This window comes from Mizuhopecten yessoensis, unplaced genomic scaffold, assembly GCF_002113885.1.
Source record: "Mizuhopecten yessoensis strain PY_sf001 unplaced genomic scaffold, ASM211388v2 scaffold10925, whole genome shotgun sequence".
Lineage (NCBI taxonomy): Eukaryota > Metazoa > Mollusca > Bivalvia > Pectinida > Pectinidae > Mizuhopecten > Mizuhopecten yessoensis.
Genome location: NW_018408790.1, coordinates 183,046 through 206,269, shown reverse-complemented (window position 1 = coordinate 206,269; position 23,224 = coordinate 183,046). Strand labels below are relative to the sequence as shown.

Genomic DNA, 23,224 nt, shown 5'->3' with positions numbered 1-23,224 from the left:
TAATATTAAAGACACAAGTTAATTCCATATTCAATATTGTATCATCGAAATCAAAGGTGTATGTTAAAACGAAGTGGATAAGTAACACACTTATAATAATCAACGAATCATGTGACATGCAGTGAGATCTTTAAAATGGCGACTGTTTAGGGGGTAGTACTTCCTGTTGGGCTTCGAAGCTCTTAAAATCGATTTTTATTCATGCTGATGTATTTTACAAACATTTGACCATGATATATCCATCTTAGAGTCAGCGATGTCGCAAATAAGCACCAAGAAACCCAGATGCTTGTTTGAACTGCAGACATATCAGGTGAGACATACATTCGTTATTTGTGCTGTTGGCTTATTTATTTATTTCACACGTTTGGCATGTTTTTTCTCCAGATTTTTCGAATGCCATATATTGGTTCGGCATCCCTTAACCACATTAGATAACTGCTTTTAATGTTTAAGGTTTAAGAATAGAATCAAGATCGACGCATTCAGTCATTACTTAATGTTTACATTCATAATATATATAATAAACACTAAAATGAACCTAACATCATGCAGATTTATCAGATTGTTGGATAAGTGCAGACCGATCAATATCGAATGAAATATGCATGAATTCCTGAATTCTGCAGAAAATAATGTTTTCGACAAGAAAACAAAAGGTGATTCGGTACTATCACCGGTGACAGCAGTTCGAATTATTCTGACGTTTTATTGACTTTTTTTATATCGGTCTGTCGTCGATTAACAGACCGATATAAAAAAAAGTCGGTAAAACGTCAGAATAATTCGGACTACGGTGACAGCTAGTGACATGCATACAAAACAATAAAAGAACAATGCTTTCAAACATTTTGATATGTATACCCCAAATAAGTAGAAATAATTACATATATGTATGATACACCTATTTTGTTAAATGAAGCGACAGAGATAACACTGCCTAATCGAATGTGAAGTTTACATTGTCTGCTAGTATTTCGTACTTATCCCAAATATCTGCGACAATACACCAGAGCTTGCCGTGGTATGCAACGATATATTAACAATTAAGACAATTAGATTGATACGTATCACAATACTGTGGTCACCATACAGTATGTTATAATCACGATACATTGTAGTGACAGCTTGTAGAAGGAAAGAGAAAAGATATTGTTGCTTTTTTTTTAATGGCAATATAACAACTGAAAATAGACTTGATCTAAAATTAGCATGACTGTAAAGTTTCACACAATTCACATCTTTCCGCATGCATGCCGAACTGGAGCAGCTAGTACGTCACTCCCCAATTAGTTGGAACGGATATGAGAGGGGCCCGGACTTAATTCAGAAACAATTTTACCTGAATGAAATTGATTTTGGACATGACTGATTTAACGCAAAGACGAATGTGTAAAAGTCCAGTCTAGTTATGAAGAGTGTTCTTGTCCAGGAATCTAAATTATTAGGCATCCTCATGCATACATGTATATGTGACAGAAGAAGAAAAATGCACAGCCATATACTGGGAGTCGAACCCGGAAACTACCAAATTCTTCTGTAGATGCGATGCTTTAACCAGTTGACCTACCTGGGCCTGCATGGTCACCAGTGATCATCCGAGTCCAGTTTCGACTATACATTCCTCCCCCCCATCAACAATGTCTTTGCCCCCAAAGACACACAAAACCCGGCCTATATATATTTTGTTGGGCGCCAAATGTAACGAGAGGAAAAATGCACTGCCAGACCGGGATTTTATCCTGGGAGTTGGGGAGACCAGACCAGGATTCGAACCCAGGACCTTCCAAAACAACTCTACACAGACCCTCTAACCAATTTAGCTACCTGTTTGCCAGCGATTGACCCAGCTAGTCCAGTGTCCACTACATTAATATATATTTTAAAATTCTGTTAATAAAATAAAAATAAGGCTTCGTTAAGCAGGAGACAGCTAATACTGCTGTGGAAAGTATATTGACTTTGGATTCAGAAGAGCTGGAACAGTGCAACTCAGTTTGCATGTTACTAAGAATTTTGATAGATACATGTAGTTGTCCAGATTTGAATCAATATCTTTTGTGTGGTTATATTATTATTTTCCTATGCCTTCAGTTCCATGGTTAATCAAAAATATTAATTAATGTGTGTAAAAAATAGGGTTGTCAAAATGGTCAAATTTTGGTAACCGCAGTTACTCGAAAAATTCCGACCCAGTAACCGGTTAATCAGTTAATTTGGTTATCAAACAATAAAACCCAGCAAACACCTTATATGTTTAGTTAATGTTCTATTTAAAACGTATATTTATTGGCATGATAGTTTATTGTGTAAATCAAGCTACCAGGTAAACACATGTACAGGAAATAGTTTCATGTACAGATGTATTCTCAGTAAGTTTATTTCATGGACAACAAATGTATGAATACAGTAAGGTGGGATTCAATTACTATTATCTGTACTCGAGATCACATGTGGAAGTATTGTCCTTTAGAACAAAATTTTATCAACAAACGTTTAAAGACATGCTTCCTCATTCAAGTGTGAACTCTTCAGATTATATTTACATCTTGCATATAAAAGCGAATTCTATACCGCTAAAAGTTGATATTTCATAACTTTGTATTCTAGCTTCCTTTTAAAATGTGTTCATGTTTTTTATGGTGTTGGCGGCATCTCTTTGTCAATATTTACAATAGACAACAAAAACAACACAAATATGTAAGCATGAACACTGTTTTTTTTAATAACAAAACTATCCGGTTTTGGTAGATTCTATAGATAATTTAAAGGTCTAAGCCAGGAAAATATGGGGCTCCCAAAAAGGGTAGGTAAATTTCCAACAATTTGGTTATTGATTTTGGTAACAGGTTTGTTGTCTTCCGACCAAGTAACCGTTGACAACCCTAGTACAATATGTAAAATATGAATTCAGATATTGTCACGCACCATTGCTTACTGGTCTTTTTATGCATTTCCGTAGCGACGGCTGAGACACCTGAGGAGCCTTGCCATCCGAAACCTGGTGTGTTCAAGCTACAATGGTAAAGATGTCCACAAACTCCAGTCCTACTTCACACTACATCGTGAGACGACATCCGAAGGTAAACTAATCAAGTTACGAAACAAAATCATTAAACTCATCAACATGCAGCTACTTATTGGTGTGTGAATTGATGTACAATTCTACTAGCCTGCATGTTGCTCAGGGCTAGTATATTTTATGTTCATGCATATGCTGGCCAGATTTTATGTTCATGTTGGGGGCTAGTATATTTTATGTTCATGTTGGGGGCTAGTATATTTTATGTTCATGCTGGGAGCTAGTAGATTTCATGTTCATGCTGGGGGCTAGTAGATTTTATGTTCATGCTGGGGGCTAGTAGATTTTTTATGTTCATGCTGGACGCTAGTAGATTTGATGTTCATGCTGGGGGCTAGTAGATTTTATGTTCATGCTGGGGGCTAGTAGATTTTTTGTTCATGTTGGGGGCTAGTAGATTTTATGTTCATGCTGTGGGCTAGTATATTTTATGTTCATGCTGGGGGCTAGTAGATTTTATGTTCATGCATATGCTGGCCAGATTTTATGTTCATGTTGGGGGCTAGTAGATTGTATGTTTATGCTGGGGGCTAGTATATTTTATGTTCATGCTGGGGGCTAGTAGATTTGATGTTCATGCTGGGGGCTAGTAGATTTTATGTTCATGCTGGGGGCTAGTAGATTTTATGTTCATGCTGGGGGCTAGTAGATTTTATGTTCATGCTGGGGGCTAGTAGATTTTATGTTCATGCTGGGGGCTAGTAGATTTTATGTTCATGCTGGGGGCTAGTAGATTTTATGTTCATGCTGGGGGCTAGTAGATTTTATGTTCATGCTGGGGGCTAGTAGATTTTATGTTCATGCTGGGGGCTAGTAGATTTTATGTTCATGCTGGGGGCTAGTAGATTTTATGTTCATGCTGGGGGCTAGTAGATTTTATGTTCATGCTGGGGGCTAGTAGATTTTATGTTCATGCTGGGGGCTAGTAGATTTTATGTTCATGCTGGGGGCTAGTAGATTTTATGTTCATGCTGGGGGCTAGTAGATTTTATGTTCATGCTGGGGGCTAGTAGATTTTATGTTCATGCTGGGGGCTAGTAGATTTTATGTTCATGCTGGGGGCTAGTAGATTTTATGTTCATGCTGGGGGCTAGTAGATTTTATGTTCATGCTGGGGGCTAGTAGATTTTATGTTCATGTTGGGGGCTAGTAGATTTTATGTTCATGCTGGGGGCTAGTAGATTTTATGTTCATGTTGGGGGCTAGTAGATTTTATGTTCATGCTGGGGGCTAGTATATTTTATGTTCATGTTGGGGGCTAGTAGATTTTATGTTCATGCTGGGGGCTAGTATATTTTATGTTCATGCTGGGAGCTAGCAGATTTTATGTTCATGCTGGGAGCTAGTAGATTTTATATTCATGCATATGCTGGCCAGATTTTATGTTCATGCTGGGGGCTAGTATATTTTATATTCATGCTGGGAGCTAGTAGATTTTATATTCATGCTGGGGGCTAGTAGATTTTGTATTCATGCTGGGGGCTAGTAGATTTTATATTCATGCTCGGGGCTAGTAGATTTTATGTTCATGCTTATTCAGGCTGGGGGCTAGATTTTATGACGGGGCTTGTGAGAATTTTCAAAATTTACAGTGAAAATATAGGTCATGCTAGTAGAAATTTTCAATGTCAACTAAAAAAAGACCAATTTATCCTTTGAATGACTACAATTCACCTCACAAAGGCTCATCAGGAAAATAATAATACCTAGTGTAATTGTCTCTACCAGACTACAATGTAAATGGGTGTAAAATCTTTAATTTGTTATATATTCATAATACATTTTTACTAAATAATCTGTTTCAGCATTTTATACAAGTGAGCGGATAACAGGATCACTGGTAAGTATCTTGTTAAATTATGAATGTAAAATTGTATGGCCGTATCAAAGTTTTACTTTATACACAAATAATTTAATCTTGCTTGTAACAAGCATTTTCATTGGCTTACAAATTTATGTTATCAGCACTCAGCCAATCAAAAGCGACGTCGCCGTTTGTAACGTCGCTTTTGATTGGCAATAATTTCTAAGAGAAAAGAATCCATCAATAAAAGTGGATTTCCACAGGGATTGTGTAAAGTAGATTAAGTTATAAGGATTAACTTGAATATATTTTTCATGTTATGGAGATATAACACAAAAAACGGAGTGTACTCTAAATAAACCACGAAGCGGTTTATGGTCAATGTAATCATAGCTTGACTTTAGGGACCAGTCGGTCTTGAAAGGTTGCAACACGTTTAATACGTACATTGTTTGTGTATAAAGTAAAACTTTTATATTACATATTTCCAAACTGATGAATCTTGTTGAAGATATTAAAATTCCATAGCATTTCAAAAAAATGAACCTGAAGTACATGTCTGTTTAAGAATTATTAGGCCGAAAAGCATGTTTTATTTACGAGGCCAAACACATTTTACCATACATGTCACATGATGTCAAAAGGTCAGGTATAATCTGGTACATACAGCTACCAATAAATCAAGTGTTTGTAATAATTTTTACCTTGAAGCATGTATTATAATTGTCTGTGTTAAAAGAAACTACTGACCTTGTCTCTAATTTACGTCAGGATAAATGTGTGTAGCTTATGCAGATAAGAGATTACCGTATTTTAATTTGAAACACAAAATTGTCCCATCAAATTTTACACCAAAATTATAAATGATGGCTGAAAAGCGAATGTTATGATAAAATAAATTGCAAAGAAATATGAGTAGATTACATTTTTTTGAATCAATGAAATTATGTCAAAGAATTTAAAAAAACCTGCTTTGCTGCTTGAACCAAATTAAGATGATGAAACTACTTTTTTTTAAAATGTAACCTTTTCTACAATTTCTTTTGCAGAATCCATCTTGGCAAAGTTTTGACATCAGTCGGTATGAGACTGAAATCAACATCAAATCTCAATGTATCCTTACGCCATCAAACAGCATCTGAGAAGACAGTTGACATCAAAAAAGGCCTAATTTTGGAAAAAGAAAGAAAAGAGATTTTTCATCAATAGTTCCAAGTTCGAAAATGTATACGAATAACGATTTATAGAAGTTGACAGCATATCAGAGCAATTTGAGAGAAATCTTCTCCCTTTTCCTTTTATTCAAGAAAAAAATTTGCTTAATTACTATTAAAGTTAAATGCCTTCTTACAGATAGTTAATGAATGGAATTATGACTTCTAAAAAATCCTGATAAGTAACTTTTTCTTGTTAACTTTAAAAAGAAAAAGCTACCTTTTTTTCCAATTTCTGCATCTTCTAGTTAACATTTGAATGTAGATTTCAAAATAAGTTAGAAGTATATGTTTACCAGAAAACCAAAACATGTCGGAGTCTATTCAGGACTTCGACTCTCACTGTATTTTTGAGACCTTGACCACTGTCCAGCCTTGGTTGTGCGAGTATGGCTGGTAATGGACGATGACTGTCGTCTCCTCCTAGACTGGACTGTCCACCTGACTGGCTTGAATTTCTTCGCTGATAAGGTCAGAGTTGAAGTAGATCATATGTTTAGTAAGGATCCCTTTCCCACTGCACTGGTTTTCACATTTATCTCCCCTTAATATTGTTTTGTCTGTAACTGTATACCTAGCATTGTTGGGCCAGGAGACTTCCGTTGACCAGGCAGCTCAGTCGGTCTATAGCACAGTAAAACAATCTGAAGTCCAGGGTTCGAATCCCAGTGTAGCCCCGCTGAAGTTTTACAATCAGAATACTGTTGTTGATTATACTTTGCTTATGGTCATGTCTCGGAACAAAAAGTTTCCAGAGTTTAGTTAATTTTTGGCAGTGGTACAGGGTTTCTTAAACATGACATACTGTAAAAATAGTTGTTTTAGTGGTTATCTTATTTTAAGGATTTGTGTAATGATTGTCTTCATTTATGTATTCAAATCCTCATTATTAAGAATTTACAAGACTTTAATCAATTCGTTCATGTTCAAATACATTTCTTAATCAACTCTTACCTCCAAATTAAAAGAAAATCTATGTTTTATACTGGTATCTTCCTTTCTTGTGGTCCCTGGGCCCGTATTCATGAAACTGTTCTCATACTCAAGTATGAATTCTGGGCTCAAACCAGCTTTCTTGTAAGTGAGTTACAAGAAAATCATGTCAAACAATCAAAAGTCAATTGTAAACACTGAAAACAGTGTTCAGCTTTAAGTCTCTTAATTTGTTTTCCAAATCATTGACAAAATGAGATTTTATTTATAAATTTATAACTGTAACAAGAAATTAGGCTTGAGTACAAAATCCATGCTTGAGTATGAGAACAGTTTCATGAATACGGCCCAGTTCTTTGGAGACAAAGATTGACAGCTTCAGCAGGGTTTCATGAAGTTCAGAAATATTTGAAAATGAAAGTTTTTATTTTTTGTCTTAAAGAAATATTCTTGGAACAGAGATAATGTGGGGTTGTATTAAGGAATGACCAAGATTTTGTTTTTGTATATATGGTATATACCGAAAATAATTTGTGCACGTTGCATAAATCCGCGAAGTGGTTTATGCAAAAAAGTGCACAATTTTGTTTTCGGTATATACCGTATATACCAAAACAAAATCTTAGGCATTCTGTATAATTTAATTTAAAAAAAGTAGACAAACACGTTGTAAATGCACAGTTAAAGATTTATTTAATTTTTACGTAAACTAAACAATTGCGCTAAAAAAAAGCTGCATTGTAATTTTGCATTCTGAAGTATAAAAAGTAGTTCCGTCATCAGTTGTTTTTCGTTTTAGGTATATACGATATATACCAAAACAAATATTATGGGGGAGATAGGCAAAATTAAATTATTTCAGGTTAGCCTTTAAAAAAGTATTCAAGGGAGGTAACTTGCACACAAATGACTGGATTTCTAATTTTGTTTCATGTACAATTTATTTTCTATAATGACAGCTACAGCAAGATACAGTGAAGTACTCTCCCAACACAGTGGTTTTTGGAATGTTTGACAAGTTCTTCATAGCGCCTGACATCAATAAAGGAAAGGTATGCTGTGTACTAGTAAACAATGAGTTACGCAGATATTTCAAATACTTCATATAGTCAAATTATGCTCCGATGTTGATATATTTATATTCTCTTAGATATATTTTGTAACCCCTGTTTATTTCATTTTTTCCATGACCCTTATATATATATCTTTCGATATAATTAATTTTGAGTGTACGATATTTTATTGTTTCTGGAACATCTGAGTTTAGACTTAGATGTACAATCATTTGACTTTATTATCTGACAAATCTTTGGGATCTTTTTCCTAGGTGGAGCCACTTATGACACTGCCAGTAGAGGTGGGGACTGCCAAGAAATCCTACACGTCTGCATCCTTGGAGAGGTATATTAAATTTATGTGATGAAATATATTACGAAGGATGTTTTATTTTAAGTAATAAAGAGAAAATACTTCAATTTTTTTCCTATCATTTACTTTGTGATGTTGAATTTTAGCTTCAATTTTCATTCATTTGGGATGTTGATTAATAGGAAAGTTTTTGTACAGAATTATTCTTGCAAAAAAAGATGCAATGTTTCTCCAACCCTTCACATGTGTGTCTCCCATTTCAGCCGAGAAAGATCAGCTTGTCATCCCCGTGGGGGTGATAGCCTTGTTCCAATTAGCATGTGTTCAATTGTGACGTCATTAAAATGTGTCACCGGTGTAATTATGACGCCATCAAAAGTGAATGACGATATTCATACCCCACAAGTGTTTTTGTTTACAAACAATGGCAGATTATTGTCGGCAGAGCTGTGACTGAAATAATAGGATGGGAGAAAAATAATCATCCCCTACCTTGAGGGTGTAACAGAGAAATCTCACACCCTCGGGTGATTTTTGTTGGTTGTCGGCAGGACCTCGTGCTAGACAACAGAAAATTCACCACTGGGGTAGGAGATTTCTCTGTCACACCTCAAGGCGGGGGGAAGATTCTATTATTCCATGTTGTACTACTGGTATCAATGGTGTCGTGCATCAATGTTCCACAGATACACTAGTAAGGCATACTTTTAAATTGAACTTTTGTATGCTGTCAGTACAAGGACCAAAATTGAAATGCTATATAATTATGGATAATAGAGTTCNGTTGTTGAATATGTTATTTATTTCACTCGAGTTAGTTAATTTTCAACAGTTACAAAAGACACGAGCTTTAGCGAGTGTCTTTTTTAACTTTTGAAATTTAACTAACGAGAGTGAAATAAATACAATATTCAACAACCATGAGTCGTGTGATCTGTTTCTACCACAATCTCATGATCAGTCAGAAATAACCTACACACGTGTATTTGTTGACAAGGCTGGCATAGTGATATGACCCATATGTAAAAAGTCACTCATTAATATTCAAAAACAACTTCTTTTTTACAAATTCAATAATTGTCTAAATTAATGTTTCGGCAACAACTTCATGAAAAAATATATAATAGATGAACGACATTAAATATTGAGAGTAGCCGTATTTTATTGATTTATATAAATTAACCACGGACTATATGCGCGTAAGCATATCGTACGAAGTCTGCCTCCCGCCAAGTGACGAACTTATCGTTGTCAATGTCCAAAACCATAGGCCTACGTTTCTTGTTGACGATTCTATGGTTGACGTTTATAGTGAAAGTTCAGCCATAGTCAGGCCATCCAAATAGAGATAACGGGACTGGGAGAATGAAATATTTTCCGACACTGGCAGATCTTAATTTGTTTTGGTTTCATGACCTGGACACGCGACAGTGTGACGTGGAAACGATACCGATCGTCTGTAGCAATTTTGCCTGAAACTAGCGATCTTCTTTTATTATTGCCTTAATAACCCCCTTTTCCGCATAACCTCACAAAGTCACCAACATTTGTCGGATGTTGATAGCAGACGAAGTAAACAAAACAGCAGGTGGCAAAAAGCAAGTGGAAAAAGTCGTCCCGGTCAAAGTTCATCTTCTCGACCAACCAAAACTCTTGCAGGTCATATACCACGTGTATATAATATTTATCTAACAGTCTGCGTGTTTATACAATGATCTGAGAGTGGAATAACACAGCGTATTGTGGTAGAAAAACTGCTACTGACCGTTACATTTATCAATCATTTACCAATGACTGGGAAATAAGAACTTTTTCCTTTGTTTTGCTTGCACAAAATCAATAATATTTACATAAAATAGACAAGATATATTTACTGACTAGTGAGCTATGTGACACTCTAAACATGATATTCAGAAGTACTGCACTGTAATCCAGAAAAAAAGGAAAGAAAAGAAAATATGCGCTTCAAAGGACAAATGCGCTTATTTATCAGGCCGAGTACAGTAAATCACTCATTTTACCGGATTTTCCCGTTTTCTTTTTCGACAGAATCTACACAGTATTACGTGCCATCAAACAGACCCAGGTGTCGGTCAGTCGAGTCCACAGGTCCATAGAAGATCGACTGTTGTCCTCCCAGGAAAAGACCCAGAAGGTACAATACCTGAGCTGGAACTTACAGTCTATGAAATCCCTTTAATATCTTGCATATCAGTTTTCTTGTTTTTATTTTCAAATTAGGTACCCAGGTAATTGTGTTTTTAATCTTAGAACTACTAAGGCATTCTCAAAGAAGGGGAATGTTTTCATTTGTTATAAATAATGCAACTCAACACAATTTCAATATACAGTCTTTAGTTATGATCCTTTTTGATATACCAGAAAAAGAAACCGTGTTTGTTTTATAAGGTTAGAACAAGCAGGTAAAGGATGATGGAGCGTCCTCAGATTCTAATGACAATTGGCCTTGCCAACCGAAACATGTGAAGTGATTAAACTAACATTTACGGAATCCTTTGTGTTGACGATCAATTACTTACCTACTTTTAATTACCTCCCTTTGGTGGACCTTTACTAGAATACTTCGGTATCCACCTCAGATTCCTCATCGGTACATTGACCTACCACTACCCACCGGACGTTGGATCTCCTCACCCAATAATTGTATTTGCATACCAATATCTTTATTAATTTCTACATTGGTAGGTTCAAAAGGAAGTATGAGGAGATTTTAGGGGAAATAAAGCTTAAATTCTGTAGGGGAAAACGACCTTTGTAACAGAAAATATTTGCCTGTAGGCATGGATGATAGGCCCTGAAATGTCACTGATGTATACGTATTGTGTATTTATTTAACAGCTGTGTGAGAGAGAAGCCACGCTACTCAAGGTGAGACAACTCCGTAGTGAGCTGACCTGGCAGGCGACAAATCTACAGGCGGACCATGAGGAGTGTGATAAACACAAACAGAGATACCAGACAGCCAGTATGTAAAGATTCTACCAATGTCGTACAAGTACATGTATCGATTGATAAGGAGGCTGTTTAAATTATTGATCACCCCATGAAGTATTCACTGAGAATGTCATTCTCGATACTCCAGGGATTACGCTCACTTACGCTCTCTGCACCCCTGGAATATGTCTCACTGAGAATGTCATTCTTGATACCCCAGGGGCTACGCTCACTTACGCTCTCTGCACCCCTGGAATATGTCTCACTGAGAATGTCATTCTCGATACTCCAGGGATTACGCTCACTTACGCTCTCTGCACCCCTGGAATATGTCTCACTGAGAATGTCATTCTCGATACTCCAGGGATTACGCTAACTTACGCTCTCTGCACCCCTGGAATATGTCATAGCAAAATTGAAGTCATCGGCTAGCTATTTGATTGGTCTCGGGTAAAAAAAACCTTGAACGATCGCTACGGTTGATACCTGGCCTTTGAAGATTACAGAGGAGTGACGCCAAACTACAAGCCGGTCATTTTGACCATTGCAGGACTTTGAGATTCTTTTGATGAACATCAGAGGATCAAACTAGTCTTCTTGTCTCATCCACTTGGTGCAAAGACTGAGCCTTCATTTTTGTCTTGACATATTCCAGGGGTGCGGAGAACATTGGAGTATCGAGGATGTTGGGTGAATTATACTTTAAAATGAAATTCTGAAGGTCAGGAATGATATGAAAATATAACAAAACATTGTTAAACTCACTGGTAACAGACATTTTTTTAAATTATGTATATTTTAAGACATTTGACATGCATTAATGTTTCTCTCTCTTTTTAGAAAATCAACTGGATGAAAGGTTTGCCTTATTAGAGCAGGAACGAGCACATCTTATTGACAGGAAAAAACTCAATAACCAGTCCAGGTAAAATGATAGAGGACAGTCATCAGACACACTGCAGCATTTTTCTGTTGTTAATTTGGGAAGGAAATTTTAACCATTTCACCCCTAGGTAACTTCAGTAGACTCTACCATGCTTGCATTTATGGGAATGGGTCCATTATGGTCTACGGTGGTGAAAGGGTAAAGGAGTAAAATTGCAAATTTTGGGAATCAGACATAAGTATGAAATAATTTCCATTGGGAATGGGGCCCATTAACAGCCCCCAAAAGCCCCCCAGAAAAAAACACTGCACTGCCATGCAGTATATAAATAGAGCAGTCAATAGAGACTGTGTGATATATGTAGGTCCGTTAAATAAATTTCTATTCCAAATTAGAATGTGAAGCTAGTTCTAAAGTTGATATTTTAGGTCGGGTCTCATGTGAGGTCTTTGAAACGAGTTAAGGAGTGAGTTTTCATCTGAGCTTAAAGAAAACATGGGGATGAGTTTCGCAAAATCTTGCATGAAATGGAAATGAATTTAAAATCCATCATCAAAAAGAATTTTTAAATTACCCTTTAAATTTTGTGTTGATTGTCTTAAGTGCTACATCACCATGCTATGATGTTGGTGATGTTACTCAGGTAATGTGTGAATTAAAAGGCATAGGCATACTGTTGTATAATGGTATAGTTGTTGGATAAGTTTATTTTTCCTCAGGAAAGACTGCTCACACATGTTTTTATTCAAAAATTAAAACATCACCATTTTTGATTTTTGGTTTTTGGTCATCAGCATCCTCGCTTTATGACTTTTTATTATTTCACAGTAGAATTGTGTCCTCAATGTTGGAAGATGTGTAAAAATTGCAGTGCTATGTTTATGGCAGTTAGTTTTCATTGTAGGTGACAGCTAACCATTAACCCTTTCACCACTGGAGATCATAATGGACTCATCAAGATCAATGCATGGGAGAGTCTACTAAAGTTTCATAGGGGTAAAAGGGTTAATGAGTTGGATGATGTTGACCGAGAAAATTCAACCCTCCTGATAAGATATTAATTGTCTAAACATCGACAAATCTTGTTTAAATATCTAAAAAATCTCGGGTTGAGATTTTCCTGTCTGCATCACATGGTTATGATAGATTTTATTGAACTTTTCGAAAATCTGTCGAACTTGCTGCTGTCCAAATAATGCAATGCCTAAAAAAACATGTTAGATGATGATTTTGTTTGTGTCTTCAGGGAGAGTTTGATCAAAGAGAATGCTCAGCTGTGGATACGAAGAAAACAGCTGACTGGAGAGTTAGCTACAAATGTCTACCCGATCACTGAGGTATGTCACCACATCTAGGTCTGGGATACGTTTTACCAACACATGTCGAAGAATGATAGTATGCTTTCACCTGGTTGGTGGCTGAAAATTTGATCAAGAAAAAATTATAATAGTCATAAACTTAAGATTTGTTGAAGTGAATGAAACAATATATGATTTTTCATGCCCCTGTCATTTTATTTGGGGGGTGGGGGGAGGGGGGGTTGGTGGAAGGGGCATATCATTTTACCCATGTCTATCCCATCCAATCAGTATGGGAATACCTTGAATGTTTGTATATCAGGGTTCCGAGGTCAAGGTTTCTACTATTCCTTTTTATAAAAAAAAATATATGAAAAAATGACATTAATATGCATGAGAGTGAGACATTCATGTCATTTTAATGTAAAATGGGAAACTTTTGTCCTGGTTTCTTTGTTTTTTCTCTCGTGAATATGCAGGCCGTTTTAATTGGAAAACAAACATCAGATATTTACAGTAAAGAAAATCTCGAATCTTAGGAGTGGGATTCTACCCATGTGAATATAATTTGAAAGATTCTAGGACAAAAATTTAGCAGGGTAAACATTTTACTGGAATAGTAATAACTAGTATAGCAAGGTTAAGATGTTCTTCTGTCAAATGTATTTGTTCGTTGTTGTACAGACTTATTTCTGACGTTTCGATTTTCATATTGTTGAGCAACACATATTTGCTGGAGTTACTTCCCTTTGGACACTGTGAGATATGTTTTGTAATGTTTACGATATCTGATCACTTCCTTTTCAGAGCAAGAAATCTGACCAAAAGTCTGACCTGTTTGTTTGTGGTGTCAAACTACCAAACTCTGAGGAGTTTCAAAGTAAGTGTTTGAGTAATAAGTTGTCAGATGTACAAGCATTGTAAAGTTGTGAGAGACAAACATCCCTGTCGAAATATACTGTAGCATTAACTCATTCAACCCCTGAAGACACATTTGAACTCTTCCAATTCAAAGGTTGGTATAGTTCATTACGAAATTTCAGGGGTTAATGAGTTTAATATTGACTCTTTAACATAAGTTTGAAAACGTTCTAAAATTTCTTCTTTTATGATATTGTGCTGGTCCTCAGACTTGTTTGAAGCTAGAATAAATCCTTTTATTATTACTACGGGGTTGTACAAACTTGTCAAGGCCATCCTTAAAACATATTTTGTTTGCAGTTTCCCAACTCAAATATTTTTTTACTTCGCAGGTGGGTAGGAATTTTTGTTTATTGTCTCGCTGCCAGGAAGTGGTAGCGAGACTTACGTGTTGCTTTTCCGGCGACGGCGTCAAAATTAAGTTTTGCGTTTAAGCTAAATTCTCTGAAAGTTAAGTGCTACACCAACCAAACTTGGAACATAGATGCATCTTGGGTAGTACATCTCAACCAACCCATGTATTAAATGCTGGATGCGGCCTACCTTTCATGGTCCATTGACGTATAAGTAAGTTTCTCTGATTTGTGCATTGATGGTCAAAGCGGGGCATAGGCAAGACATATCAATCCGAATGGCTTGTTTTTAGAGAGTAGAAATCTCATTTTGCTATATAAAAAGCCTTAGTTTCACAGATTTATCAGCTAGAAAAAAACATTTAACAAAAGTTTCCAAAAAATGGTTGAGTACCTGGTAGATGCCATCTTTAGTGAGGAAGTTGGAAAACTGCAAGCAAACCATTTTTTTAAGGAAGGCACTTCATCAATACCTCGACAATACAATGTACGTCAGCCCTTATTGTGGTGTTAGTTATGTTGACGAGTCAATTTTGGGGTTTGAAAGCTGATATTACCCTCCCATAGTTATAAGAAATATATGTACATCCTGGACTTGATGGATTTCATTCCAGAACTTACATTTCATTACAGCCAAACCTGTTCATGAGACCACCTGTGTTACCCATTGTAGTGATTTCTTTTTTTCTCCCATTTGAATGAAGGGAGACCTATTGTTTCAGTATACTGGTTATGAATTGAACCTAATTATTTATATACCATCTCGTAAACCCTTTCACCACTATAGACCATAATGGACTTATCCAGATCAATGCGTGTTAAAGTCTATTAAAGTTACATAGGGATGAAAGGGTTCAAGGACATTTTTTACTTTCTGAAGGTGTCCCTTAATACACGTTTGACTGAACATGCTTGATGATTTTCTTAGTTCAATTTTATCGTAATCACCCTTTCTCTCTCTGTATAAAGGTCAGACAGACATGATGGTGTCCGTATCCCTAGGTTACGTGTGTCACATGGTCATGATGATGTCGGACATTCTTGACATTCCACTGAGGTATCCCATGATTCACCATGGGTCAAGGTCACTCATCCGTGACCACATTCACACCAAGTTGTTGGACAAGGATCGGGAGTATGTATTTAAGGCAGTATACTATGTTTTTGTGACAGAAGAGTTTCACTCACGTAAACCTTGTTTTATCAATATCTTTCCAGGTTGACTCCGACGTCTCGAGTGTTAGCCAGTTTTAATTCTGTATAACAAAGTATTAGATAGTATGACATAATTTTTTTATAAGAGATTACTACAAAATTTAAAAGGTAGTTTACATTTGTATTTCCTCAAGTCTCATGTCAGAGTATTGCTTGGAGATAAAATATATATCTAAAAGATATAGATATAATAAAGATATAGATACATTCTAAAATTTATTTTGATCGATAAACAATTTAAAAAAATTGTCCTCTAACCCGTTCACCACTGTAGACCATAATGGACTCTTCCAGATCAATGCATGGTTGAGTCTACTAAAGTTATAAAGTGGCTAATACAAAATCTTTGTATTTTTATGACATGTGGATTTTTATGGCGATGTAAATTTACTGAGGCATTAAGGAAAACATTGAATGAACATGAGAGGAATGATTCTAAAAAAGCATTTCATACAAATAGGACTAAAATGACCTATTAAGAGAATTTGTGACCTTGTTACAGTGAAACTGTTTTATTATTTCAGATTTCCTTTATTTGCAAAAGGAAAAGAAAAGTTCCAGTTTAACTATGGAGTTTTTCTTCTGAATAAAAACATAAGCCAGGTAAGTTTCAATATTGCAATTTAATAAAAGTGATGTCACCGATATACCTTTGTTTACCTGCTCGTTCGTGATGTACCCCTTGTATCCCCTCTTAAAGCAGTCTTTAAGATTTTGGAGACTGAAGTGTAACAAAGCGGTTGGTCAGTTGAATTTTGTATAAGGTAGTGACCCAATCCCATAACAGTAGGCATTTACAATTCTGATTTATAGGCCCCCAAAACGTAGTGAGGGGAGCAAAAATTGCATGCTTTTTCCATCAGTCTGTCCAAATATGTATGTAGGTGCATTTTATGGGGTACTAGAACTATATATTCTGCTATAAAATTTCTGCTTTGCTGACTTTGGTTCATCTTCGATACTCCAGGGGTTACGCTCAGTTTCGCCCTCTGCACCCCTGGAATTGTCATAGCAAAATTGCCGGCACATGACTAGCTATTCGATTGGTCTCGGGTAAAAAAAACCTGACCAATTACTAGGTGGATACCTGTCCTTTGAAGATTACAGAGCTCAAGGAGCAATACCCAACTTTAAAGCCAGCCAATTATACTGTTATGCGACCGACACATTACTTTGATGTTCATCAAAGGTTCAAACAAGTCTTCTTGTCTCATCCACAAGGTGGTGCACAGTGAACCTTCAATTTTGCTATGACATATTCCAGGGAAGCAAAGAGCAAAATTGAGCGTGACCCCTGGATTATCGAGGATGACTTTAGTTGGAATTTGCATATAACACAAATTTTAACGTAACAGAATTTGGGGTCATTTTCAAGTTTACTTTATTTTAAAGTTACCATCAATTGGTTTCACTTACATAGTCCAGCATAATCTGGGTGATAGCTAAAGAAAATCATTTACTGCAGAAATTATGAACAAAACAAACATGAATACCTTGAAATGTAAGCCCCTGTGTGTTAAAATTGGATCACAACTACCTTCAGGACCTCCCTTAATACCTATGGCAGATTTTAATTGTAGATAGGATTACGGTCACCTTTTAGCTTCGTGCTAGAGGGAATTTCCCTTTAGCTTAGTGGTGATCGTGGGTTTGATCCACGGCGAAAGCACACTACTTTCTTTCCTCTTACAAGTGATGTCCGTGGCCCTCCCTGTAGTGACAGGGAGTTAGATTAGAACCTGCAATTTAAAATGGGGGGAGTAGTGTGGCAGATTTTAATTGTACATGGGATTATGGTCACCTTCTAGCTTCGCGATAGAGGGAATTTTCCTTTAGCTCAGTGGTAGAGTATCTGACTAGGAAGTCTGGGATCACGGGTTCGATCCCCGGTGGAAGCACACTACTCTCTTTCCTGTTACGTACCATTATGTATCTGCAACATTAGATAGAGGCACTCACCAGTTTTGTCTGTTGTGTTTTTCAGTTACGATATTACTGCGGCCTCGGGACAACAGACCTGCGACAAACTCTCAACAACATCAAATCCCTCCTAGAACTTCGATTAGATGTTAGAATGTAAGTATAGAATATTTTTCTTATTTTTGTTTAACGCCCTATTAACAGCTAAGGTCATTTAAGGACTTACATGTTGTGTAAGCGTCGAGTGTGTATGTATGTGTGCCGGAGACAGGGTATGTTGTGTACTTTCCTCCTTTGCGACTTTATAGTGCTATCTCACTGAAACACCATGCTGAAGACACCCAGCACAGCATTCCGCCCGGTCACATTATACTGACAACGGGTGAACCAGATGTTGCCATTACTGTTTGTATAAATGTTGTTGTTTGGTCCAGTGAAAGTTCACAGCAAAGATAGAAAATGTCTTCTCTATCAGGTACAAACAGATATGTGAGAAAATTCACCCTAAATATGGAGGTTTAAAAAGGCGACAATTAAACTGCAATGAAAATTTCCCAGTTTACAGTATTTCCAGGTAATTTTTTATAAAGTGTGTTATATAAAAGAGCCATTCTGCATTGAAAATTTCCTTGTTAGGTACACTTACCAACAACTTTGAGTCTGAACTTTCACTTATCCATACAACAAGAAGTATGATACCTTACGGTGACATGTCTTTGTAACACATTTTCTGGACACAATTTTATCACTTTTGCCTCCACTGAGTACCTCAATGATTAAGAAAACTATGCAATTAATTTTTCCTATAGCTTGATATGTTTAACATACTTACTTTTTCTATATGAAACATGATATAACTTTAATTTTCCATGTCACAGTAATGTAGCATACACCCTTAAGTCTCCATGTCAGGGTAAAGTAGCATAAAGCTTTAAGTTTCCATGTCACAGTAAGGTAGCATACATGTACATCATTAAGTCTCCATGTCACAGTAATGTAGCATACAGCCTTAAGTCTCCATGTCACAGTAAGGTAGCATACATCATTAAGTCTCCATGTCACAGTAATGTAGCATACAGCCTTGGGTCTCCATGTCACAGTAAGGTAGCATACTGCCTTAAGTCTCCATGTCATAGTAAGATTGCAAACACTGAAATATATCTATTATATTAAAAATCATTGGTTTTCATTCTTATATTGTTTGTGTTCTAATATGTAGGGATACACCTGGAATTCGTAGAATTGGACCTGGAGACGAGGGCAGAGACCGGAGCGTGTACGATTTTGATCGCACAGACACACAGAGCTCTCTAGCCTCAGGAGGGAGATTTAGCCTACCCGATAGTACTGACATGACTACTCTTGATGTGACATCTAAAGAGAATAAAAATAATCACTCACCGGGGGAATGTCAGAACAGTTCACAGATAGGTGGTCAGGAAACCAATGGTACGCGGCCTGAGAAACGTCCAGATGAAGAGTTAGAAGAGATATTCCGACCGTCAGAGGACCGTTTCTTTAAGATATCAAATCCGGTTTCTGAACAGCTTGACATGTTTAATGACATGAATGTGATTCAGGAAGATTTCGGACGTTTTGAAATTATCGATGAAAATAGTGTGATATCGCGTGATCATGTGACTGACGATGGGTGCGATCAAAGAGATGTAAGAAGTGCAATAATGGGAAAATCAAATGCTAGTCAATTAATGGGGGATAACTCTGTTTATAGTGTTGTGGATAAAGAGGATTTGTCCTTCAACAATCAGGGACCAAAAAAGGGAAAACAAGTGCTGCATGTGGACAGTGCCAATTTGAGAGTCGGAGTGGGAGGGGACATAACTCTGCATAATACAGGAAACTTTGACCAACTTGACGACGAACCTGCACGCTCTGCAGGGAATGATTGTGATAAAACGGACATGGAAAAGGGAGTTAGTTCATTAGACAGGGGAGATAACTCCACTGGCAGTAATGAACCAGAAATAACTACTAAACACCAAACAAATGTTGAACCCAGTTCCAGTGAATACTCTAAAGACAACTGTGATACAGAACATCAGAACCAGTCCAATTCACTCAGTATATCAGGTTTCCCGGAAAGTGGTGATCAAAAGCCATCTGTATTACCCAGAGATAGTTCTACTGACTCAGATTCCTCCGATAACTTCAGGTCATTTAAGACCTCTGCTTTCAAACATTCCAATGACCTTGTTGTTAATCAAGTAGACAGTGATACTAAGTCTTATGAAAGCTTGAATAGTGGGAGTAGCCCACAGGAAGCTCTTTCAGAAAGGGAGACCACTTACTCTTGATGTTGAAAATATTCTGTTTAGATATATATATATATATACTATAGATGGATAGGAAAGATATCTAAGGAGTGCCATATTGTGGAAGTCATGAAATGAAAACTTTATTGCCTAAAATAGTTAAAATGAAGCATGTCTGCTAGGGCTTCAATGATATGTTAACATGACCATACAAATGGTTTAAATGAAGAATGTCTGTAAGGGCTGCAACCTTACATTAGAATGACGATACGATACGTATCACGATACTGTGGTCACGATATAATATGTATCACGGTACTGTGGTCACGATACAATACAAATCAGGATACTGTGGTCACGATACTGTGGTCACGATACATACAGTAACAGTAGAAGCGCAAAGAGAAAAGTTATGTTGCAAATCTTTAGTGGCAATATTACAAGTGGAAATAGACTTGGTCCAAAATGGGCATGACTTTAAAGTTTCTCACAATTCAGGTCCTTCGACATGCATGCCAAGCTTGAGATATCACTCGCTATATTGGAACGGATATGAATAGATATTCAGAAACGATAAAATATCCCAGGTGTATCATGACCTCCCAAAAATATTATGCATTAATATACCGTTTACAAATATCGCGATATATTGTCGCACGATATATCATTGAAGCCCTAATGTTTGCAAAATCATTTGTTTTGTGGTGTATTTGAATGACAATCAGGATGAAAAGCTTTATTTATTTGACTGTTATTACTCAAGAACAGTTGTACAAATCAATCTGTTTTATGCTGTATAAAAGGAAGGTTTTAAACTTTACTTACACGAAAACACTTTGACTCTTTTGATTAATTTACTTTGTTAATGAAATAGATATATTGTAATCTTAGAAAATAAAAGCTTAAGACAAAATGTAGGAGTGATAGGAAAAGGGCAACGTAAATATTATCTTGGGTGTTTCACAAATTTATATTTCTGAGAAATGTATATGTTTCATTTACAATATCGCTCACAGAAGACAAGTTCTCAGACTGTTACCGTGAATTGTGTTTTACTAGATTTTTTTACTTGAAGAGAAATATAACTATAAGAAGGATTTAAATAATCCATGGACATAATTTTTTAGAGGCACACAGTAAACCATGAAATATAAGATAATATGTTATTTATTACTTCTAGAGTTTGGTCTTTTTGCAATCAAATACTGTTGATAATTTCCTTTAGGAATCTATTACCGTACTTGTGATATCAACGGACTTCCGTAGTCTTACCAACAATGGGACATAACCATGATCAGTACTGTTGATTTTTAAAAAAAGTTTGAATGTGTGTTTCATCAGAAAGTTCACTGGAAAAAAAATATCTTGCCCGCTCAAGTACCATAAATATTCATAATTCTTTTTAAAATTTATGAACTTGTAATGCTAAAATATTTTCTCAGTATATTATCCCTAAAATGTTTCAGAATCATGCAACTTTGTCAAGTTGAATGTAATATTACTAAAAAATTGAATATAAAAAAAAAAAAATGCTTTGAATTTCAACATACCATATTTATCCAGCAATAAGCCCATGCCTGCTAACAGGCCCACCTACAGTACATCTATTGTAGTTAAGTTAAATTGCCAGCAAATGCTATTTTATTGTACCATCACAACTACCCTTGACTTTAAGTCAGAGATGATGTGGGGCTATACATATATAATTATAGGACAGATATAAGTATGCGATATATGTACGGGCCGCGGTGGCCAAGTGGTTAAGGCGTCTGACATTCTGCTACCACTAGCCCTCTACTACGTACTGGGTTGCGGCTTCGAGACCTTCGTGTAGCAGTCACTAGGTATTGGTGGCAGGTTGGCGTTTTTTCTCTGGAACTCTGGCTTTCCTCTACCACCAAAACCTGGTGCGTCCTTAAATGATCATAGCTGTTGATAGGACATAAAACACAAACAAAGCTATATATGTACATCATTGAGAAGACTTATAAAGGGGTAATAGACTATTTCACACATTCATCTGTAAAGTATGAAATTAAATTGAAGAATATAATATTGACATTCATGATATTGCTCTATGATATGTGGTCTAGCTCTCTCATCACTGTTCTCTACATGTCAATTTTTCTCTGGAAAGTATATCTTTTATAGGCATTACTGAGTCATTGTTGTGAAGTTATGTTTATATGGGTATGTGGTCAGCAGAAGTTTAAAATGACCAGGGAACTTTTTGTCTGATACAGCAATGTGTCATCCTGTTGTATACACAGGGACATGAAAATCTATTATAGTTTGTGTGTATGGACCTATGTCGGTGTTAAGGGAGTATGAGGGTGTTGGATGTTTTAGATACTGATAACCATATTCTGATTCATCCCCAAAAAAATGTAGCCTCTACAAAATCTGTGTCAGACCTTTTGTTTTTTTAGAAAACATGAATTTGAAGAGATTCTTTCTCTAAAGTAAAGGCAGTCAGATTTTTGTATTTCCTCCATTTTTCAGGGTTGCCTCCCTTTTATACCCACCTTTGGCCTTTAAGATCAGCACTCTAAGCTTGACCTTGCTTTGTATACTGTTACTACATGTATATACTGTCATTAGGGGAGTGTTGGTCCTACCCCCTCCCACCTAAATCTGTCTAGTAATACTCCCTACCGACTATGCATGGCCCTACTCATGAAACCCATTCTCGTGCTGAAGCATGGATTCTGTGCTTAAAGTTTCTTATAATTCTCTTAAATCATGCGAAATGGTAAAAAACGTCAAGGGTAAACATTGAAAATGGTATTCGATTTTAAGTCTTTCCGAAATTCTTCCAAATCCTAGACCAATCTAATTGTAATTAGACTTGTAATTCTGCTCCTCTACGATACACTCCAATACAATGTATTGGAGTGTATCATAGACTTACTGTGATTTTTTATTGATTTATCAACATAACAAGGAAGTATTCCGTGTTTGCTGTTTGCGTATTGCAGAGTTATCTTCTCTTTGGAGCAGGT

General features: G+C 36.3%; 1 protein-coding gene across 1 annotated transcript; it reads left to right on the top strand.

Moving 5' to 3' along the window:
* Positions 1-54: 54 nt before the first annotated feature.
* LOC110463764 (UV radiation resistance associated protein-like) lies at positions 55-23,224 on the top strand. Its single transcript, XM_021518613.1, has 16 exons — positions 55-313; positions 2,963-3,083; positions 4,888-4,922; positions 5,936-5,999; positions 6,474-6,571; positions 7,993-8,085; positions 8,361-8,434; positions 10,451-10,556; positions 11,261-11,387; positions 12,197-12,281; positions 13,489-13,579; positions 14,348-14,420; positions 15,784-15,949; positions 16,554-16,632; positions 18,014-18,105; positions 19,169-23,224. Exons 1-16 carry the CDS (start codon positions 257-259, stop codon positions 20,262-20,264), a joined length of 2,457 nt encoding a protein of 818 aa, XP_021374288.1. The 5' UTR covers positions 55-256; the 3' UTR covers positions 20,265-23,224.

Coding starts and splice junctions, on each gene's coding strand:
- LOC110463764 (XM_021518613.1), top strand. CDS start 257: ATGTCGCAAATAAGCACCAAGAAACCCAGATGCTTGTTTGAACTGCAG. Junction 4,923..5,935: donor AGCGGATAACAGGATCACTG/GTAAGTATCTTG, acceptor TTTCTTTTGCAG/AATCCATCTTGGCAAAGTTT. Junction 10,557..11,260: donor CCCAGGAAAAGACCCAGAAG/GTACAATACCTG, acceptor TTTATTTAACAG/CTGTGTGAGAGAGAAGCCAC.